Raw genomic sequence first — 21,028 nt, forward strand, 5'->3', positions numbered from 1 at the left:
GGTTGTGAGCCACCATGTGGTTGCTGGGATTTGAACTCTGGACCTTCGGAAGAGCAGTCGGGTGCTCTTACCCACTGAGCCATCTCACCAGCCCCCAACCTCTTCTTATCTGCTTCTAATGTTTGTATTGTGTTCAGGAGTGACCTGCCGCGTGTTCAGGTAGTGAATGCCACGTGACGTTTTGGCCATTCCTCACGTTAGGAAGGGAAGGGGTCAGTCCTGGGTCTTCCTTCACACTGCTGCGCTCAGGAAGACACTGCTGTAAAGTGGTCTTTACACTAATCTGCTTTCACCTCCCTGCTGCTAGAAGAGGCTCTGCCCTTTGGGGTGCCCCTTCTCTAGTACTGTGTACTCTGTTCCCACCATGTAAGCTCCAACCCGCTGTGATCTCAGATCCTCCACCCCCAAATCTTGGAGTAAGTCCCATGAGCAGCCGGACCCTGGCAGCGTGTACTCACATTGTGAACGTTCGGTGTACTGAGGCTTCTCCGAATGTGCCTCGCTTTGGTGGAGAGCGCTTCCTTCACCGTGACAGCCTGTAAATACACAGCAAAGCAGAGATAACAGCTATCTAGACTGTCTCGTACGGCTATAAACTGGACAGACACGTGTTTACTTTAGAAGATCCAGAAAGCACAAATGTAAAAACCACTTCAATGCTACACACAGAGAAATCCATATTTCTAAGACTGTTACTGCGACCAAATGTGTTCAAAACAACAACAACAAAACAAAAAAGAAAGGAAGAAAGGAAGAAAGGAAGGAAGGAAGGAAGGATAAAAGATCCAATCTTTCAAATACATTAAAAATTCAAAACACAAACCAGAAAAGCTGCTGAGCAGAAGACATGCTATAAATTGATGCAAGTGTGCAGAAAAAGAAGGAAAAACACCCTCAGAGGTGATGCTGTTGGGTTTTTTTTTTTGTGTGTCCAGATTTCAGTATGTTCTACACTAAAAGGAGATTGTTTTGAAAAACACCAAGGGACTGGAGAGATGGCTCAGTGGTTAAGAGCACTGGCTGCTCTTCTAGAGGTCCTGAGTTCAATTCCCAGCAACCACATGGTGGCTCACAACCATCCGTAATGGGATCTGACGCCCTCTTCTTATTATTATTATTTCCTAATATGGAGGATCTCATGCAGCCTAGGTCAGGCTTGGACTCATGTAGCCCAAAATAACTGAACTTCTGAGCCTCCTGCCTCCACCTCGAACATGCTGGGATTACAAGTGTACATGACCACCATGTAGAGTTCAGACCCAGGTTCTCAAGCATGCTGGGCAAGCACACCAGCGACTCTGATGAGTTACTTTAAACCACACATCGGTCTGGCAACTTATATACCTAAATATTAAGAATAAAGTAACAAAATATGGCTTAACATAAGGATTTTGGAGCCCATCTATTTGGGCTATAGGCCACTGCCTTGCTGGGTAACTTCTTCTGGCCTCAATTTTCTCTTTGGAAAAAGGAGTTACAACAGAACTTCCACACAAGGTAATCTTGACCATTAAGTCATATAATGAATGTACTTACATCGTTTGAACATAGTACTTGGGGGCTTAGTGTGGCAATACAGATGGATAATCCAGCACTTGAGAGCAGAGGCAGGAGGACAGCCAACTAGGAGGAGGAGACCCAACTAGTATACATATTGAGTCCTAATGCAGGCAGGTCTCCAGGACAAGATCCTTTTATCAAAACAAAGAAACAAACACATACAACACACATCATACACCCACACACCTCAAAGCTCACACACTTACAATACACATACACATAAACTCAACACACATGTACAACACACCCCACATATACAGACAATACACATGTACAATATACACTATACACATACAACACATTACACACAAACTGACACATGTAGAACATATATACATCACACACAAAACACACATAGGTACCACAGAGAGAGAGACACACACACACACACACAGACACGCCCCCCACTCACAGCACATACACATACAACATACACAAACATACACGTACATTCAATACATATATACAACATACACCATACCACATACACAAACACCACACATGTACAACACAGATTATATACATACAACACATAACACACAAACACCTACATGTACCACACACACACACACACACACACACACACACACACACACACATACACACACTTGTCAGAGTCCTTTCACTGAGGAAATGGCTACCCACGCACTCCTTCTCTGAGCAACTCGAGGTGTCTCCTTCATCTCTGCCCATAGCTGGGGAAAGCTGGCAATGGCATCCTCAGGACTAGACAGTCAGCTACTCACCTGCCGGAGCCGCTCCAGGCTCAGGATGTTCTCCACCTGCAGCACGCCCCGCGTGTACTTCTCGATGTACGTCTCCCCATCCAAAGTGCCCTCGTTCTCACTCCGCGCTGCCAGCAGGGCCAGGGTTTCCCGGTCCTCAATCTCCTCGGTCGCCTAAGGCACAGAAAGGAGGCGACTGTTTTTCTGTGAATGGTGTTTCCGGAAGTGTCTCCACATGCTCTCAAAGCATTGAGAGCTGCCGCTCCCCTTACACTGGCACACTGGCATCTGAAACAGCAGCAGGTGTTACCTTTGGGATATTGGATACTATCTCATAGGTCACGCCGCAGGAGTAACATATATTGATCAGTGATATTCGTCTCTTCAAACTCTGGGTGAAACTCTGGTAGAAAAGGAAAGGCAAGCTGGGTTAAACTGTGTGACAAATCTAAGACGAATACTTCATATTCTGCAAACTGGAAAAGTATTATAAATTATTCAAATAGAATAGATATTTTCAACAAAACAGAAAAAAGCAAAAAACAAAACCCCTGAACTTAAAAAAGCTGGGCATGGTGGTTCACATCTAAAAATCCCAGGATGTGAGAGGTTGAGGCAGGAGGATGCTTTTTCCATTTCAAAGCTCATCAGGTCACACACTGAATGTACTGGCTTGAGGCCAAGGCTGCGCTACTGAATGAGACCCTGTCTCAAGTAACTTACTAAATAAAGAAAAGAAAAAGAAAAGGGAAGAAAACAAACAAACAAACAAACAAACAAACAAACTAAACCAAACATTAAACCTAGAAATCCGACTCTGGTTGGCAAGATGGCTGTGTGAATAGAGGCATCGGGAGTTTGATCCCTGGGACCCACATTGTGGGAGGTGCCTACTGACCTCTGACCTCCACACACAGGCCTCACAGTACCCAAGTGCAAAAAAGATATATAAAAGTGATAAACCTCTCTTTTAAAACACCTTGTCCCCACTTGGTGTAGTGATGCACACCTTTCGTCCCAGCACTCAGGGGCACTTTATTCAGCTGTCCTAGGACAGTGTGAAGGACACTGAGAGGTCAGTTTTGTAGACAGCGCCTCTATCGTGGAGTTTGGCAAAGCAATAGAAATCTGCCTTGCCATTGACATGACTGGGCCTCTCATAGCAGCTGCTACCAGTACAGTTAGCTATAGCTGCTGCCTGCAAATATTGTAGTTCTTTTTCAAGAAAAGGTTCATTTTATTTGTATGTGTGTCTGTCTATGTGTGAGTGTGTGCACATGGGTGGAGTACCTGAGGAGGACAGAAGGGGCCGTCAGAGCCCCTGGAGCTGGATGTAAGTCACCTGACACGGGTGCTGGGAAGCAAATTCTCTACATGGGCAGCGAGGGCTCTTAACTGCTGAGCCCCAAAGACTGGATATCCCAACCAGTGAATGTGATAAGATTAGAGTCTGGGGCTAGCGTTTCCTTCTGCGGTCTACATCTGGCCACCATGGTCACTGCTGTCTACCAAGGTTACAAAACATGACGTGACAGAGGAGACAGACTGTGCCCTTGGATGCTGTATGGCCAGTCAGTCCCATCACTACCTGCTTGTTATAAATATTGGCAGCGATCCGCTTCCGCAGCACTAACTCCATGGCGGCCGGGTGGCTGAGCTGCACGGTCGTCTTCACAATCAGGTAGACCCTTTCATTCTGTGGTGTGACCCGATTCAGGTGAAGAGAGTCGTGCACAGAGGAGTCCCACGAGGCTGTGGCTGAAACCTTGGAGTAGCAGAAAGTTGGGGGACAGAAGTAAGCCTCCTCAGGTGGACATCCCAGAGAAAGACAATCAACCCTTGTACTGGCTAGTTTTGTGTCAACTTGACACAGCTGGAGTTATCACAGAAAAGGGAGCTTCAGTTGAGGAAATGCCTCCATGAGATCCAACTGTAAGGCATTTTCCCAATTAGTGATCAAGGGGGAAAGGCCCCTTGTGGGTGGGACCATCCCTGGGCTAGTAGACTTGGTTCTATAAGAGAGCAGGCTGAGCAANCCAGGGGAAGCAAGCCANTAAAGAACATCCCTCCATGGCCTCTGCATCAGCTCCTGCTTCCTGACCTGCTTGAGTTCCAGTCCTGACTTCCTTGGTGATGAACAGCAATATGGAAGTGTAAGCCGAATAAACCCTTTCCTCCCCAACTTGCTTCTTGGTCACGATGTCTGTGCAGGAATAGAAACCCTGACTAAGACAGCCCTACTTGCTGTTGTCAAACAGATGTCTTCCTTTGTCTCTTTGGAATGGTGGTATTTGTTCAATGCCCTGCATCCCCTTCTCCCAGAGCTGACCACAGCTGTTTATCAGGCTGGTGGGGCTCCTGCGCTCATGTGAAGACCCCGAGAGAGCCCAGGGTAAGTTACCTCGTCATCACTGTGCTTTATGATGGGCAGGTAGAAAAACTGACTGCCGTGTTCCTTGGGCAGGATGGAGTTCACACCGGACGCATGGGGGCCCACCAGCTGCTCATTGGCACTGAGGTCATCCGCTGACCAAGGTCAAGGCACGGGATGAAAACAGAGCAAAGAAACTCAGCTTTTAAGCAATAGTGACATTGGAAAATATGCCTTTTAAATTTATTTTTCCACGTTGTACTTTATTGTTTTTTTATTAGTTGAAAAAAAAATCAGCCTAAAAATCAATGGGTTTCATGATAGCATTTTATCCCGTGAGCCTGCTTATTGGTTCCCCCTCCCCGCCTCCTCCTGTCATGTCACATGACATGTCACGTGACATGTAGTCCAGTACCCTCTCTTCCACATCCTACCTTGAGATTTCTTCTTCTAGCCCCTGCCCCACCCCCTTTACTTCACACACTATGATTTATATAATTGTGATGGTTCAGAGACTGAATTCAAACTTATGCAGGTTAAAGACGCTCCATCACTGAACTCCACCTCAGCCTCGAGATACACATAAGGTAGACAAAGCATACTCATGGTTTTGTCTATTCTTTTATTTCATATCCTGAAACTGAAATAGATTCTCAAAGATTCTCAATAGCTATTATTGTTTTAAAATACAACCACATTAGTCAAAAAGTTCCCTTGGGAGCTCCCTATAAGATAGAGCATCTTCCATGTGTAGTCTTATTACCCTCGAACTACCCAAATACATTCCCTAAACATGTAGATTTTTTTTCTAGTTTCAAATATTAAGTTTACTGTCTTACTTAAACTCATATTAAATGCACCTATCTATCTATCTATCTATCTATCTATCTATCATCTATCCATCCATTTATTTTTGTGACAAGGTCTATGCAATCCTGGAATTCACTATGCAGACCAGGCAGGCCTCAAACTGCTAGAGATCCACCTCCCTCTGCCTCCTGAGTGCTGGGATTAAAAGTGGGTGCTACCATGCCTGCTTTCTTTCCCACCTGTAAATTCTACCTAAGAGTTCATACAGGCTGGACTTCGCTTCTAACGCACCCTGAAGACCACTGCCCCTGCCACATTCAAGAGCAACTGTTACCCTCTCAGCCTTGGAGGCTGAGCCCACTAGGCAACTGCTCTACCACCAAGCTAAATACCTAACCTGTCCCTTTAAGAGCTTATTTATTTACACGAAGGCTACTTTCTACTTGCAGGCTCATGGACAGCTCTTGGAAGTTAGTTCTCTCCTGCTGGGCAACATCTGGGGTCAAGCTCAGGTAGTCGGGCTCCTGTGCACGTGCTTCTACCTGCGGAGCTACACTGGACCCCACCCCCACACATAAACACAGACACTTTTACTGTGAGACAGATTCTAAGTTACCCTGGCTGGCCTGAAGCTTTTATCTTCTTTGTCTTGGCTTCTCAAGTAGCTTGGAGGATGCCAGACCTCAAAACTGTATGGCGTGGTGGTGGAGAATAGTCTGAACTTATGGGCTTATGTATGCTGGGCTAGTGATTCATTATTGAGCTATACGCTCAGTTCAAGGTGAGAGCACGGTCATTTATGGTCCCTAAACTGCTGGGGGTTGAGGGCTGAGGGCACTAGGCAGACATGCAATCCCTTAGCCCTTGTCAAGCATGATACAGAATCTCTGGTTAAATATGATATATCAGTGATATATCAGACCACACGCTTTGTGTTCCTGTTTTCAAAGTCCTGGCTGCTTCGTGTGAGCATGTGAACATGTAACCATGTGCCATGCTGATACATGTGACCAAAGCCACACTGTCACCTAGTTTGTCTTATCAGTAGCTGCCAAAGCAATTTATGCACCAAAATACCCCAAGTCTGAGGAGACAACGATCTTAGCTGAGTTCGACAATCGTGGGATGGGTGAGTGCCTGTCTACTTACCGTTCAGATCCAGGAAGAGAACTGGGATGTGTGTTTCCATGCCAGGAGGTGGGACCCTAAATTCAACAGCAAAATTTAATCGTAAGAATAAGTGTGTTATGTATTCTGCTGATTAATAAAGTCCACAGAACCCAAAAAAGTTAACAAGCCGAAGGGCCCAAGTGAGGACACCTCAGTTCCACTTGGGAGGGAGAACAAGGCAATCACAAGGTGGGAGGGAGAGAGGGACCTGGATGGGTAAGGGAACAGGGAGAGGAAGAGGGGACATGATCAGGTATTGGGTGGAGGAAAAGGACTGAAGCCCTGAGGGCCTGCAAAAAGAATGGGAACCGGCAACTTTGGGAAGTAGGAGGTGAGAGAATCCTTCAGAATATACCAGAGACCTGGGAGGTGAGAGACTCTCAAGACTCAAAGGGAGGGACCTTAGATGAGATGCCCTACAGTGGGGAGAGGGAACCTGTAGAGCCCACCTCCAACAGAAAGACAGGGCATCAAGTAAGGGATAAGGTTGCCATCCCTATATTATATAAGTGACTGTTTAGGGCATGATTCTGCTGTGAGAATGAGAATTAGCTACCATTAAATAAGTATGCACGAGAGGTACTGTAGATGTACAATATGCACTATAATATACATGCTATATGAAGTGAGCAAACCTCTTTATGTATTCTCTCTAAGTCTCACGACAGTACACAAACAGCCCCCCTTACATATCAGGATTAAAGGCAGAAAGGAGTCTGGGAAACACAACTAAGAGGCCGCGGCTAAGTTGGCAGAGGACTGGCCTAGCTCGCACAGAGCCCTGGATGAAATCTCCAGAGCCGTATAAAATGGGTGTGGTGGTGAATACCCACAACTCCAGCCCTTGGGAGGTGGAGGCAGAGGGATCAGAGGTTTAAGGCCATCCTTGGTTACCTATCAAGTTTGAGGCTACAGGGGATATGCGAGACCCTAACTCCGTACCCACTCGAAACAAACAAGGGCTGAAGCTGGACACTATAGCCAGGCCATGTGTTTCATTCTAGACTGGAGGACAGACAACAGGCTGTTTCTTAGGAGCAGACCAAGTACTGGCTGGGTGCTCAGGTCACTGACCTATCCCATCATGCTTCAGTGCTTACTCTATAGCAGTGGTTCTCAACCCGTGGGTCTCGACCCCCATGGCAAACCTCTATCTCCAAAAACACCCACCTTACGATCCTTAACCGTAGCAAAACTACAGTCATGAAGTAGCAATGAGATAATGTTATGGTTGGGGTCACCACAGCCTGAGGAACTGGAAAAGTGTCCCAGGCTTAGGAAGCAGGAGAAACATCGCACTGTCACATTAATACTGGTCACTGTCACATTAAGCACAGGCCAGGGCAAACAGGATGGATTTCCTGTGTTCTTCTGGTATGTCCTGACACCTCCTTCTCAGTCTAGAGGTAGGACACAGGATCCAAGTTGTTTATGCAAAAGAACAGGGGAATGTAGATGGAACTTTATTCCCAGTCAGGTGGCCTTTGGAAGGAGTTCCCCGAGACAGAGAAGTTATAAAGAGAAGAGTCATCTGGAGAAGGGCGGCCCTTCCCTCAGCTGCAGCTAGTTGATCCTGAAAAGCTATCTGCACGCTCTGGTCACAGGCAATGCCCAGCACCCTGCCAGCCCTGCACAGAGAAGGGTGGGCGGCCTTACCAGTCAGCAGGTGCCCCGGGGATTCCGCTGCCAGGGGCGGGCACCAGCACAGCATTCCTCTCCTCTGTCAGCCCCACCCACTGCTCCACCAGCCTGGCTTCCCGCTCCATGTCATCTTCTGTTTTCTCTGTAGAGTGACAGGAGATCATGACTAACAGCCAGCAAGAGAAAGGGCAACTGCCACATTTAACACAGCTAGATTTTCACTCTGGGATGTCTGGAATGGTTTATATGTCTATCATGTTCCAGAAGAAAGCCTGAGATAGGATGGGGCACCAGCTCCAGGGAGCAGAGGTCAGAAGAAATGCACAGAACAGGGGCAGTGACGAGGAGGTGCGTAAGTGTGAGTGTGTGTGTATATGTATGTGTGTATATATGTGTGAGTGTATCTGTGTGAGTGTGTGTCTGTGTATGTGAGTGTTATGTGTGAGTGAGAGTATGTGTGTCTGTGTGTGTATATTTGTGTGTGTTGAATGCGGGTGTGTGTTAATGCGTCTGTGTATGTGAGTGTTATGTGTGAGTGAGAGTGTGTGTGGATGTGTGTGTTGAAATTGGGTGTGTGTATATGTGTCTCTGTGTATAAATGTATGTGTGTAGGGGGTTACTTGAGCTGTATCTGAGGTGGGGGGGGGATAGAAATACACACCATATCTACTTTACACACTTGCTAGAATGTCCCAGTTCATTACTGGGTGTGGTGTGGCCATGTTACAAAGATAGACGATTTCAAAGTCTCAGATACCTCGCTCTGTAAAACTCTTATTTTCCTTCATGTTCATCGTGAAAAGGATTTACTGGATACGTTTTTAAACCTTCATGCTCCTAACTCAATTCTGGGGTTGCCTAGTGTACTGGCTAGTTTTGTGTCAACTTGATACAGGCTGGAGTTATCATAGAGAAAGGAGTTTCAGTTGGGGAAATGCCTACATGAGATCCACCTATAAGGCATTTTCTCAATTAGTGATCAAGGGGAAAGGCCCCTTGTGGGTGGGACCATCTCTGGGCTGGTAGTCTTGGGTTCTATAAGAGAGCAGGCTGAGCAAGCCAGGGGAAGCAAGCCAGTAAAGAACATCCCTCCATGGCCTCTGCATCAGCTCCTGCTTCCTGACCTGCTTGAGTTCCAGTCCTGACTTCCTTGGTGATGAACAGCAATGTGGAAGTGTAAACTGAATAAACCCTTTCCTCCCCAACTTGCTTCTTGGTCATGATGTTTTGTCCAGGAATAGAAACCCTGACTAAGACACCTAGGTACACTCACTGAATTTTCATCAGTGGACAAGGCACACAAATATAACTATATGCCACTCACTGAGCTAAGAATGGTTTTCCAAGGAGAATTTTATCGACATGACATGGAGCAGCATGCACATGAATTGATACCATGAGTGACCATGAAATCAAAGCCAGAGCACAAGGTTGGCTTGGTCATTCATTCATTGAAGACAGGGGTTTCATTATGCAGCCTTGGCTGGTTTGGAACTCACTATGGAGACCAGGATCACCTTCAGCTCACAGAGATCTACCTGCCTCTGTCTCCCAAAAAGCTGGGATTAAAGGAATAAGCTACCACACACTTGGCTCACAAGGATTCTTTTTTCATTTTTTTTCTTCCTCTTGGCTACTATAAAATACTGAAAAAACCCTACTCCTGGAAGAGTTTATTCCCATATATATATATATATATATATATATTTTTTTTTTTTTTTTTACATTTATTTAGTGTGGGGGATGGGACAAGCACATCATAGCACATGTGCACATGATAGGCTATGAGTCAGTTCCCACCTTCTACCAGTTGGGCTCTGGGGATTGAACTCCTGTTGCCAGGCTTGGTGGCAAGCCCCGTCACCTGCTGAGCCATCTTGTGAACCCCATCACATACCTTTTTTATTGCTGACTTTTTTGATCTGTTCGTCTAAGTATTCCCGTCGTTTAATGAGTGCATCGGACCATCTCTCTCTTACACAATTCAAGTCTTCTTCCTGACAACAAGAGGGAAGATTTTTTTCTCTATAGAACATGAAGATGATGGCTTGTTTTGTTTAAAGAAGACATTTAAATAGATTGGGGAACTTTTCATTAGGAAAAGCCATTGAATGTCACAGTGATTAATTGATATGTGAAAAAGCAGAGGTTCAATGTTCCATGCTGACCAAGGATGCTGGTACCCAGAAACCAGAGTCCCTGGATCTTCAGAAGTTACACTGGAAGACAAGACAGGCTCAAAGGAAGCTAAAACAGGAAGACTTACACTGCGGGATGATTTTTTGCTATGTGTATGCACAGCCATGCCGGTGTGCATTTGTATGGTAGCAATTCACTGAAAGACGTGTGATTTCAAGCAGGATACCATAAGCAAAGCCCAAAGCGCAGAACATCAAATGGTAGGTAGGGAGTGACAGGCATTTATGGAGTTCACAGTTCAATAGCCTTATTATTAATACATGATTTCCCCCCCCCCCAAAAGGCAATGAGGTCAGCAGAAAACCTTCAGAACTCGCTACAAAGATTTCACAGCCAACCGTCACCACAAGGATAATCAAATACCTCCCATGCATGAAGCCATGCTAGAAGAGATCCCAGAAGCAGCTGCCGGACTGCACTGTGAACACGGCAGGAAGCATGCCCAAAGCTGGAAGGTGTTAGTTGGTGGCACAGCTGAGACCCGAGAGGATGCTGACCTTCTCCCTGCAAGGTCTGGTTTTGTCCACTTTCAGCCATTTTTTTAGTAAAATTTTAAGTAGGGAAGGAAAAACTCATCAGTTTATCCCTGATTCTCCTTGGCCTAACTCTAAGGAGGACATCCTGATAGTAAGAGGAGACAGACGGAACTCAGAAGCCGTGCCTGCAGAGTCCCCACAGCCGGCACACAGGAAGGCTCACCGAGAACCTGTTCTTTCCACCCGAGTGGGAAAGCAGTACAAAGACTGGGAAATCATGCCTGAAACTTTCATCTCTCAGCCAACTGCTTTGACCACTTCCCCACCATCCTCTGTGGTTGCCGGGCTAGCTGAAGCTGACTGGGTATATTATCTATGTCACATCTGCTCACCCACCTCTTCTCCACGTCCAACAAGAGAAAGCTGCTATTTAAACTCTCAACATGGTGAACTAAGCTTGACCCCAACGAGGGGAAACTGGTTAATAAAACAAAACGAAGGTCTGTACGTAGTCTCCAAGCCTGGTGCCCAATAAAAGTGCTTTTTAAAGGTCAAATGGCATTCAGAGTAACGTTCATCTTCCAGAAGGGAGAGGCAAAGTGGACTTTATGGAGGACAGACAAGAGTGGACCAGAAGGCTGTGAACAGGAAGCAGTGTGCTTTTTGAGGTCATTCATTGTAATACAGCCATACAGTCTCGCTCGGCAAGGCTCTACTAGCTGGGCACTGGAGCCACCGGCAGAGTGAACAGTGCAGCATCTGCTTACAGATTTGGAACTGGAAAATCGGGAGAATAATATTGTGTCCTTGATCACATACGAAGCAAACCAAAAGCAAGTGAGAAACCCCACGCTCTCACTCTGTGGCCCTGTCCCCACCTCCCTGGCCTCTGCTTTGCGAAGGCTGATGATTAGCGAGAGCTGTGCCCCATGCACGGGATTGACGGCGGTGGCAATACCTGATAACTATCCATATCACCGCCGTCCTCCTCATCTCTCTGGTGGGGAAAACATAAACAGAAAGGACATGCATTTCGTTCTCTCAAACAGCACGGGGAGAATAATTTAACACATTACAGTGGAGGCCTCACACAACATTAGCACCATAAAGCATTTCACTGAATCCCAAAAGATTAGGAAGGATTAAATTCCTCTGTCTGTCTGTCTGTCTCTGTGTCTGTCTGTCTTTATGTCTCTCTCTCAGTCTGTCTTCTGTTATCTGTCTGTCCCTGTGTGTCTGTCTGTCTGTCTGTAAGTGTGGGTTCTGTGTGGGCTCACACTCAGGTTGTGAGCTTGGAAGCAAGTGCCTTTCCCACTGAATCATTTTTAACACCCTAAGAATTTTTTTTTTTTAAAGTAAGGAAAACAAATATTTTAAAAGAAAATTCTCTTAAAAAAGGATTGAAAGTGACTTCACTGGGCCAGCCCTTGTGCTGCTGTCATGGGTGACATGTATTCCAGGCAGGCTGTCATGGGTGAAGTTTGGGATGATCTTAGCAAGACAGAAAACCTACTGTGCCCACTTAGAGATTCTCTTCTCACTGAGACCCTACAGGATGAAACAGTGAATCCAAGGTTCTTACAGTTGGTGGCCACTCAGGACAGAAGCTGGGACTCTAGTCTCCATCCCCAGCAGCCATTCCTTGGAGTCCATCACTCAGGGATGAAGTTGCCACAGGAATGCCTGGGGATCTGAGACTAAGGGCACACAATGTTCTATGCTGGTGCCTGCAGGGGCAGCTAAGCCACTGGAATGTACCTGCTATCAGTGTCCATGGTGGCTGGACCACAACTGCCCCAAAGGCATGGCTGACTTTCACAATAATTAACCAAAGTAACAATTTTGGTAAAAACATTAGGCAAGATAAAGAACCAAGCTGAAACCAAGAGTTTGGGTAGAGACAATTTTCCTTAGAAAGGAAACTACAGAAATCCTGGATGATGATGATGATGATTGCTGCTGCTGCTCCTCCTCCTCCTCTTCCTTCTTCTTCCCCTTCCTCCCCTCTTCCTCTTCATCATTATTATCATCACATTAGAGACTGGGTCTCACTATGCAGCCTTGGTTGGACTGGAACTTACTATGTAGACCAGGTTAGCCTTGAACTTACACACTGGTCCCCTTGCCTCTGTCTTCCAAATTCTGGGATAACAGGAATGTTTTGCTATGCCCAGTGAAATCTTTTATTTAAACTTATAACAACCTTTTTTTTTTAGTGGCATGAGAAAATATTAGAGTCATTAAAATGTAGTAACAGTCATTTTCCCATGCACACTTCAGAATATATGTCTTTTAAAGTATGTTATATTATCACTAGCAGTTCCAAGATGAATGTATTAAGAGGTAGCTGAAGGCTGAAAGAATTTATCATGGACTGATTTTCTTTGTGCCAAAGAACAGATAACTATAACCTAGCATCACATTTTAGACTAAAAAGCTAATTTCATCAGCCCAAACCTAGCCTGAGCTTTCAGGCAACAACATTGTTGTACAGTGCAGTGGCTTCAGCAAGCAAGCTCGTAAAGTACGGAGCCCACGGCAGTCTCTAGATATGACCTTGAACATGGTAAGGGAAGGAACATGACCACAGCTTGATTCTGTGTGACTAACACCAGCTTTTCTCTTGAGGTGCGGAGGACTGAGGCCAGGATCTCACACATGTTTATCATAAGCATGTGTCTTACCATCCAGCCTAGGAAAGGATGCTCTTAAGATACCTGCAGCACCGGGGCTACAGTTCATTCTTTCAAATCCACATTTTTAACAAAACATCAGTTCTTTTGTTGTTGTTTATTTTTTAAGACAGGGCCTCTCTACATCCCCCCAGCTTGCCTGGAATTCAATGTGTAGACCAGGCCAGCCTTGAATTTACATGAGAAATCTGAATGCTTCTGCTCTCCAGAGGTGTACACCACTATGCCCAGCTCCCTCCACCATCCCCACCCTAAATCAGTTTTAACTCAATAGGTAAAGCTATTTTTAAAACTATAAACAAGGGCTAGAGACATGGCTCAGTGGTTAAGAACACTGGTTGTTCTTCCAGAGGACCCAGGTTTGATTCTCAGCATTCAAAAGGTGATTCAAGAATCTTTTTCTGGCTTCCAAGGGCACCAGGCACACCGTGCTGCACAGACACACACATAATCAGAACAGCCATACACTTAATGTGAAATAATTTAAAAACTGCAAAGAATTCTTATAAAACTCTCGAAATCGGGACAGTTTAGCAAAGCTGATGGTTTTCTTTGTGGAAGTCAAAGCTTAAGTTACCTGAACTCCATGTTTTATCTGACACTGGAGGTGGACGGAGCCACAGTTTTACTGCAGGAAGAAACTCTGAGAAATAGAGTCCACGTCATCATTTTAGACAAGGAAGAATTCGGTGTTTAAGTGAACCAGGAAGAGGATGGAGGACCTGGGTCTCCTGACTCTGAGTCTTGTGCTCAACCCAACTACCCACTCCTGTGGCCACTCTAGGAGTCACTGGCTCTGGGAGGGACTGGCTATGCCCTAGAGCATGGATAAGCACAGTTTAATTCCTTACTCATAGGCTATAAACACACAAGCTTGGTAGAGAAGTGCCTCAGACCCCCGACCCCATCTCCTCATCCTTTGTTCTATCTGAAGGGCGCATTAGACCCTGAGCTGCAGAGATGTTTGGTAGAAAGGGAAGAGGGCAGAGTCTAACAAAGCCCCAGGACTCTGAATGATCTCCAGCTCTCAGAAAATCTGTCCCAACACCAACCACAAAACCAAAGAGAAACCATAGTAGAAGATAACCTTTTGTCAGGATCGGCTGAGCTGGTACCCAGACTCCTTAGAAAAACAGAGAGAGATATTTTCTTGCAAGTCAGAGAGATGTTCTTTATCACGTGTGACAAGAGGGGACCCCAGTCCAATTGTGCCCAGTCCTTTGGATCCCATACATTTGTCCAAACCATAGTAGAAAGAGTTTATTCTCCTGGGATAAATACAGACTAGCTTTCTGCACTGCCCACCCTCCAGTATCTCATGTAGCTCAGGCTAGCCCCAAACTATGTAGCTGCAGTTGAGAAGGAACCTCCACGTTCCAAGTGCTGGGATGACAGGCACGTCACACCATACCCAGCATCTTTTCATTTCTTAATGAGAACAATGGACTTCAGAGATGGAGATTTAACGGGCAAAGGGATCATGTGCCTAGGGTTATTTTTTTTTAAAGATTTATTTATTTTATCTATATGAGTACACTGAAGCTGTCTTCAGACAGACCAGAAAAGGGCATCGGATCCAATTACAGATGGTTGCGAGCAACCATGTGGTTGCTGGGAATTGAACTCAGGACCTCTGGAATAGCAGCCGGTGCTTTCAACCGCTGAGCCATATCTCCAGCCCCCGTGCATAGTTTTTATAGTAACAAAAAGAGAGCAGTAAGATTGGTTTAATGTGATGGTATACAGGAACAATTTTCTGGTACCAGTGCAAGAGGATTGGGGCAGCGGTAACATTCACATATTCTGGGCAGGGTCTAAAATGGAAGCAGCTCAAAGCAGGTGACCACTAGAGTGCTGAGAAGTGAACCTTACTAACCACTCTAGTCAAACACAGCATTCTATCCAGGGAAACACAACAGTTGGAGATAAGACCCGGAGGAAGGTGCACAGTCCAGGTTCTTGTCCACCCAAATAGGATTTCTATTGTACATCAATTTTTGTCTGCACTGATTTTAATTATTCATTTTCTAATTGATATATTGTATTTTTAAACATGTGTATGTATATATGTCTGAGTGTAGATACGTGTATGTATGTGCAGGAGCCCTTGGAGGCCAGAAGGTGTTAGACCCCACAGGAGCTGGAGTTACAGGTGGTTATGGGCTATCTAGCATAGGTGTTGAGAATTGAGTTTGGGTCCTCTGTAAGAGCAGTATGCATTCTTAACCAATGAGCCATCGCTGTAATCCCTTGATCTTTTTTAAAATTAAAAAAAATATAACAATTTCTAAAATACTGGGTATAGATTCCAGCTCGGTAAGCACTCTCCAAGCAAGCTACACCCCCAGACAGACTCCGGTACATAGTACTTCAGACCCGTGTCTTACCTGGTAACTGTCCAGCCCTCTCTGCAGCTTTGTGGACCTGGCGGTCACGCAGCCAATGGATACTGATAGGATGGCTTCAACCATGAGTGGCAGTGTCCCTGAGTGCTGTACAGGTTTCACTGTGACCTGCACTCTACGGGAGTGACCCTGCAGAGGTGAAGGCAGAGAAGATGCCAGGAATAGGGATGGGGACAGAGGAAGGAAACAAGGGGAAATGGTTTGAGAACAGACATACAAATAATTAGGGTATTCTCAGGAACTCTAAGAGTGGAGTAGAGCCGGGCATGGTGGCGTACGCCTTTAATCCCAACACTCGGGAGGCAGAGGCAGGTGGATTTCTGATTTCGAGGCCAGCCAGGTCTACTGAGTGAGTTCCAGAACAGCCAAAGCTATATAGAAAAACCCTGTCTTGAAAAACCATAAAAAACCAAACCAGACCAAAACAACAAAAAAAGAGTGGAGTAGAGAAGAGACATGAAAAACAAACCATTAAAAGACTTCGTGGTGGATAACATTTGAAACGTAAATAAGGAAAATATCTAATAAAAAAAAATAAACAGGGGGCTGGCGAGATGGCTCAGTGGGTAAGAGCACTGACTGCTCTTCCAGAAGTCCTGAGTTCAAATCCCAGCAACCACATGGTGGTTTACAACCACTTGTAATGAGATCTAACGCCCTGTTCTGGTATGTCAGAAGACAGCTACAGTGTATGTATGTATAATAATAAATAAATCTCTGGGCCAGAACAAGCAGGGACTGAGTGAGCAGGCCGACCAGAGAGAGCAGAGGTCCTAAAAATTCAATTCCCAACAACCATATGAAGGCTCACAACCATTGGTACTGCTATAGTGTACTCACATACATAAAATAAATAAATCTTAAAAAAAAAAAGTAAAGAAAAACAAAAAAAACCCAAGAAATACTTCTTGGTACTTTGAATATGCTTAGCCCATGGGAAGTGACACGAATAGGAAGTGTGGCCTTGTTAGAGGAAATGTGTCATTGTGGAGGCGGGGTTTTGAGGTCATGGCCAGTGTGACACAGGCTCCTCCTGGCTGCCTTCAGATCAGTATGTAGGACGTAGAACTCTTGGCTTCCCCAGCATCATGTCTGCCCACACACTGCCACGATGATAATGGACTGAACCTCTGGAACTGTAAGCCAGCACCAATGAATTGTTCGCCTTTGTAGGAGCTGCCTTGGTTATGGTGTCCCTTCACTGCAGTGGAAACCCTCAGACAAACTTCATACCTGTCTGAGTTGGAAGACGCCGCCGGTGTTGACGTCTTTCGCCTGGTGAAGCTCCACAGCGGCATAATCCCCGAGCTCGTTCAGCTCCAGAATGGAGATCCACACCTCTATTCTCCGGGTCACTTCATTCCACCTGCAGAAACCACATCCCAGCAAGCAATGTATCATCCAGGGGCACCACGAACAACAGTCACAAACCCAACCACTGAGCACGTACTGAGCACGTACTGAGAGGGAGGCGCTGTGCCAGGGATGCCTCGCAGGTTACTTCCTGGTTTCACACTCGAGAGACCCTGTGGTATGGATTCTTAGGCTATTTAACTAAACCAGACCTTACATTTAAGTGACGGACACAGATTGGGTGTAGAATCCCAGGGGCTTTGGCAAACTCAAGTTAGCTCTGCCTGTTTTAAAATGTCCTAAAAACAAAACCATGTGGTATGGACTCTTGAGTCTGGTTTATATTGCATGACACAATGGATGAATGGTTCTTTCTTTTTCTGACAGGGTCTCTCTAGATAGCCTTAGCTTGCCTTGAACTCACAGTTATCTGTTGCCTGTTTCCTGAATGCTGTGACTCATAAAGGCATAAGCCACTATGCAGGGCCCCATATGCTTAGCCCAATAGATAGATAGATAGATAGATAGATAGACAGACAGATAGACAAACAGATGGCATACGTCTATCTGTCTTTCTGTCTGTCTGTCTGTCTATCTATCCATCCATCCATCCATCCATCTACCCACCCATCCATCTATCTATCTTGGTTTTTCAAGACAGTTTCTCTGTATAGCCCTGGCTGTCCTAGAACTCATTCTACAGACTAGGCTGGCCTTGAACTCACAGAGATCCACTGCCTCTGCCTCCCGAGTGTTGGGATCAAAGTCATGCACTGCATCACCACCACTACCGGACCAATTTTTTTATTTTTAAAATTTGACTAATATGTTCTTGGATGAATAATCTAGTAATTTTCTTACTCATCTGCTGAAAGATACCTGGGCTTCCTGGGACACTGGATATACTGGTAAAGTTGCCATGAACACTATTTGTGGACTTAAATCTTCATCTCTCTCCAGTAAGCACCTAGGTGTGCATTGCTGGGTCCCAGAAGAGGCAAATGATCAACTTTATATGAAACAGCCCATTTTAGGGCTGGAGCTGGGGATTGATGGGAGAGCCCTTGCCTTGCATGCGGAAAGACCTACGCTCAGTCTCTAGAAATGCTATAAAAAAGATAAAGACATTAGGAATCTTATCTTGTGGTTGCTTGTTTATTTTTATACTGTGCGTTTAATGTAGACTAAGTTCTACATGGAAGTTTTCCTTAACTCTTGCTATCATGGCCTGAGAACCTGAGATGATCTCAAAGCTGTAAAGGAAGCATGGTGTATGCCAGTAATCCTAGTACTAGCTGAGGCAGGGGCATTCCAAGTCTGAGGCCAAATGGGTCAAGTTTTGAGCACTTGCTTAAAACAACCACGATGACAAAAACTCAGGGCATGTTGGTTCATACCCATAACTTTAAACTTGGGAGGTTGAGGCAGGAGACTGCCATGAATGAGGCCAACTCAAAAGATAGCCAAATCATGTCTCAAAAAAAAAACAAAAACAAAAACAAAAAAAAACAAAAAAAACCAACCAACCAAAAACAAACAAAAGATGTATGTATACACACACACACACACACACACACACACACACACACGCCTTTAATTCCAGCATTCGGGAGGCAGGCAGAGGCAGGTGGATCTCTGAGTTCGAGGCCAGCCTGGTCTACAGAGTGAGTTCCAGGACAGCCAGGGCTACACAGAGAAACCCTGTCTCGTAAAAAACAAAACAAAACAAAACAAAAAAACCAACAAAAAAAAGATATCCTATTTTCTTCTGCCAGTTTTATAGGGTTTTGCTTCGCATTTAAATTTGTGATTTGGGTCAACCAGATAGCCCTGTAGGTAAAGAGGTGTGCCTTCAACCCAGATAACCTGAATTCAAGTCCTGGGAACCACATGGTAGAAGTTGGTAACAGACTCCTGCAAGGTATCCTTTGACCTCTACCTGTGAGTACACAGACACACACTGGGATGCAAAGACACACACACAGACACACACAAACAGATACATAGACACACACAGATACATACACACACACACACACATATAATGTAATAAGAACTTTAAAAATCAATATATGATTGTCTTATAGCAATTTTTGTGTATGATGTAAAGTGAAATAAAGAATTTTTTTCCCATATAAACAACATTTATTTCAGTTTCCTGTTGCCGTGACTCACTTTGCACAGTGTTTTTTGATGCTTGCCTGCTCCTCCTTGAATTCTAATTTAAAAAGGAGGAAATGGCCTCAAAGGATGAGCCACTTGTTCGAAGCCCCAGGATTTGAAGCCTGTCATCTCACTTATGGTCACGAGCTGGTCCTGACTCCTGGGTCTCATGCTCACAGCAAGAACACACCTGTCATGCAAGGTCCTTGTCTTCGCATGGAGCGAGTCCACCTCCCAGATGGGGCTTCCGTTCCCAGCACACCTGTGGCCCCACACTTCAATCGCCAGCGCACCATCAGAAATGAACTCCAGGAACTCTTCTGTGACAGTCACCACGTAGTCCTGGGACAAGCAGAAGGCAGGAGAGCACACTGAGAGTCAGACATAGTGGTACCCACTTACCTGCTCGCAAACGTAAACCCCATCTTTTCTGTCTTTGTAGAAAAGTATGAAGGGCCACAGGGTGTTAGATCTGGAAGCCTAGGAGGTGACTTGGGTCTAATGAAGAAAGCAACTTGTCTGAATTCCAACTTCTGGCTTTTGGTGCAAAGCCAGGATTTACGTTCTCTTCCGTTGGCTCACGGTCATTTCCCATGAGCCACTCTGAACTCCAGGTGACCCTTGCTGCACTTGGAGACTTACTGAGTAAGGGACTCCAACTATCTGATTCCTCCATGGTGTAGGCTCTTGCCCCTGAGTGTCTCACTGCAATTTCTCACTCTACAAAACCAACCTACAATGGTGCAGATTTGCAGAGTTCCCTGAGAACGGTGGCAGGTCACCCGGAACATTCCGCAGGCTCAAAGCCAAGCCACTTTCCTTGCCATGGGCCTCCTGGGGCGCCCGAGCGGAGTCTCAGGTGCAGTTCTGCCTGACTCATTTCCAGAAACAGCGATTATGTTGGCTGAACTTTATACTACCTACTTTCTTATTTCATCTGGAGACAGACCCAGAATTTTAGAAGGAAAAGAAATGTGACGGTCAATTAGTCCAAGCTACATACTTTAGAAGTAAAACAAACAAACAAACAAACAAACCAAAAATCCAGGGCTGGAGAGATGGCTCAGTGGTTAAGAGCACTGACTGCTCTTCCAGAGGTTCTGAGTTCAATTCCCAGCCACCACATGGTGGCTCATAACCATCCGATGCCCTCTTCTGGTGTGTCTGAAGATAGCAACAATGCACTCATATTCATAAAATAAATAAATCTTTAAAAAAGACAAAAACCAAAAATCCAACAGCTTCTAAAATCACACACTAACCCAGGGGCTTTGAGATCCCTATGTATTTAAACAGTTGTTAAACAGCACACAGTTAAAATCTTGCCTTTGTCTTACTGATGTAAACAGCCCAGTGGATAAAAAGAAGGAATGTGGACAATTTAAAAGAGTATTGGGAAAACAACAACAGAAGTGTGTGTGTGTGTGTGTGTGTGTGTGTGTGTGTGTGTGTGTGTGAGTGT

The 21,028-nt window shown here is 45.3% G+C and overlaps 1 protein-coding gene across 3 annotated transcripts in view; it reads right to left on the reverse strand.

The window, feature by feature from the left end:
- Kif13a (kinesin family member 13A) overlaps positions 1–21,028 on the reverse strand; it is a 181,939-nt gene that overhangs the window by 18,798 nt on the left and 142,113 nt on the right. For all 3 annotated transcript variants that reach the window (XM_029468210.1, XM_021179807.2, XM_029468211.1), the window contains exons 23-34: positions 19,757–19,908; positions 17,284–17,416; positions 16,033–16,179; positions 11,911–11,949; positions 10,175–10,274; positions 8,293–8,419; positions 6,616–6,671; positions 4,687–4,811; positions 3,874–4,050; positions 2,596–2,688; positions 2,307–2,459; positions 459–536 (exon numbers count right to left, since the gene is read on the reverse strand). In XM_029468210.1, coding sequence (XP_029324070.1) covers positions 459–536; positions 2,307–2,459; positions 2,596–2,688; positions 3,874–4,050; positions 4,687–4,811; positions 6,616–6,671; positions 8,293–8,419; positions 10,175–10,274; positions 11,911–11,949; positions 16,033–16,179; positions 17,284–17,416; positions 19,757–19,908 — 1,380 coding nt within the window. The remainder of the gene's footprint in view (positions 1–458; positions 537–2,306; positions 2,460–2,595; positions 2,689–3,873; positions 4,051–4,686; positions 4,812–6,615; positions 6,672–8,292; positions 8,420–10,174; positions 10,275–11,910; positions 11,950–16,032; positions 16,180–17,283; positions 17,417–19,756; positions 19,909–21,028) is intronic.

The sequence above is a fragment of the Mus caroli genome, chromosome 13, assembly GCF_900094665.2.
Source record: "Mus caroli chromosome 13, CAROLI_EIJ_v1.1, whole genome shotgun sequence".
NCBI classification, from domain to species: Eukaryota; Metazoa; Chordata; class Mammalia; order Rodentia; family Muridae; genus Mus; species Mus caroli.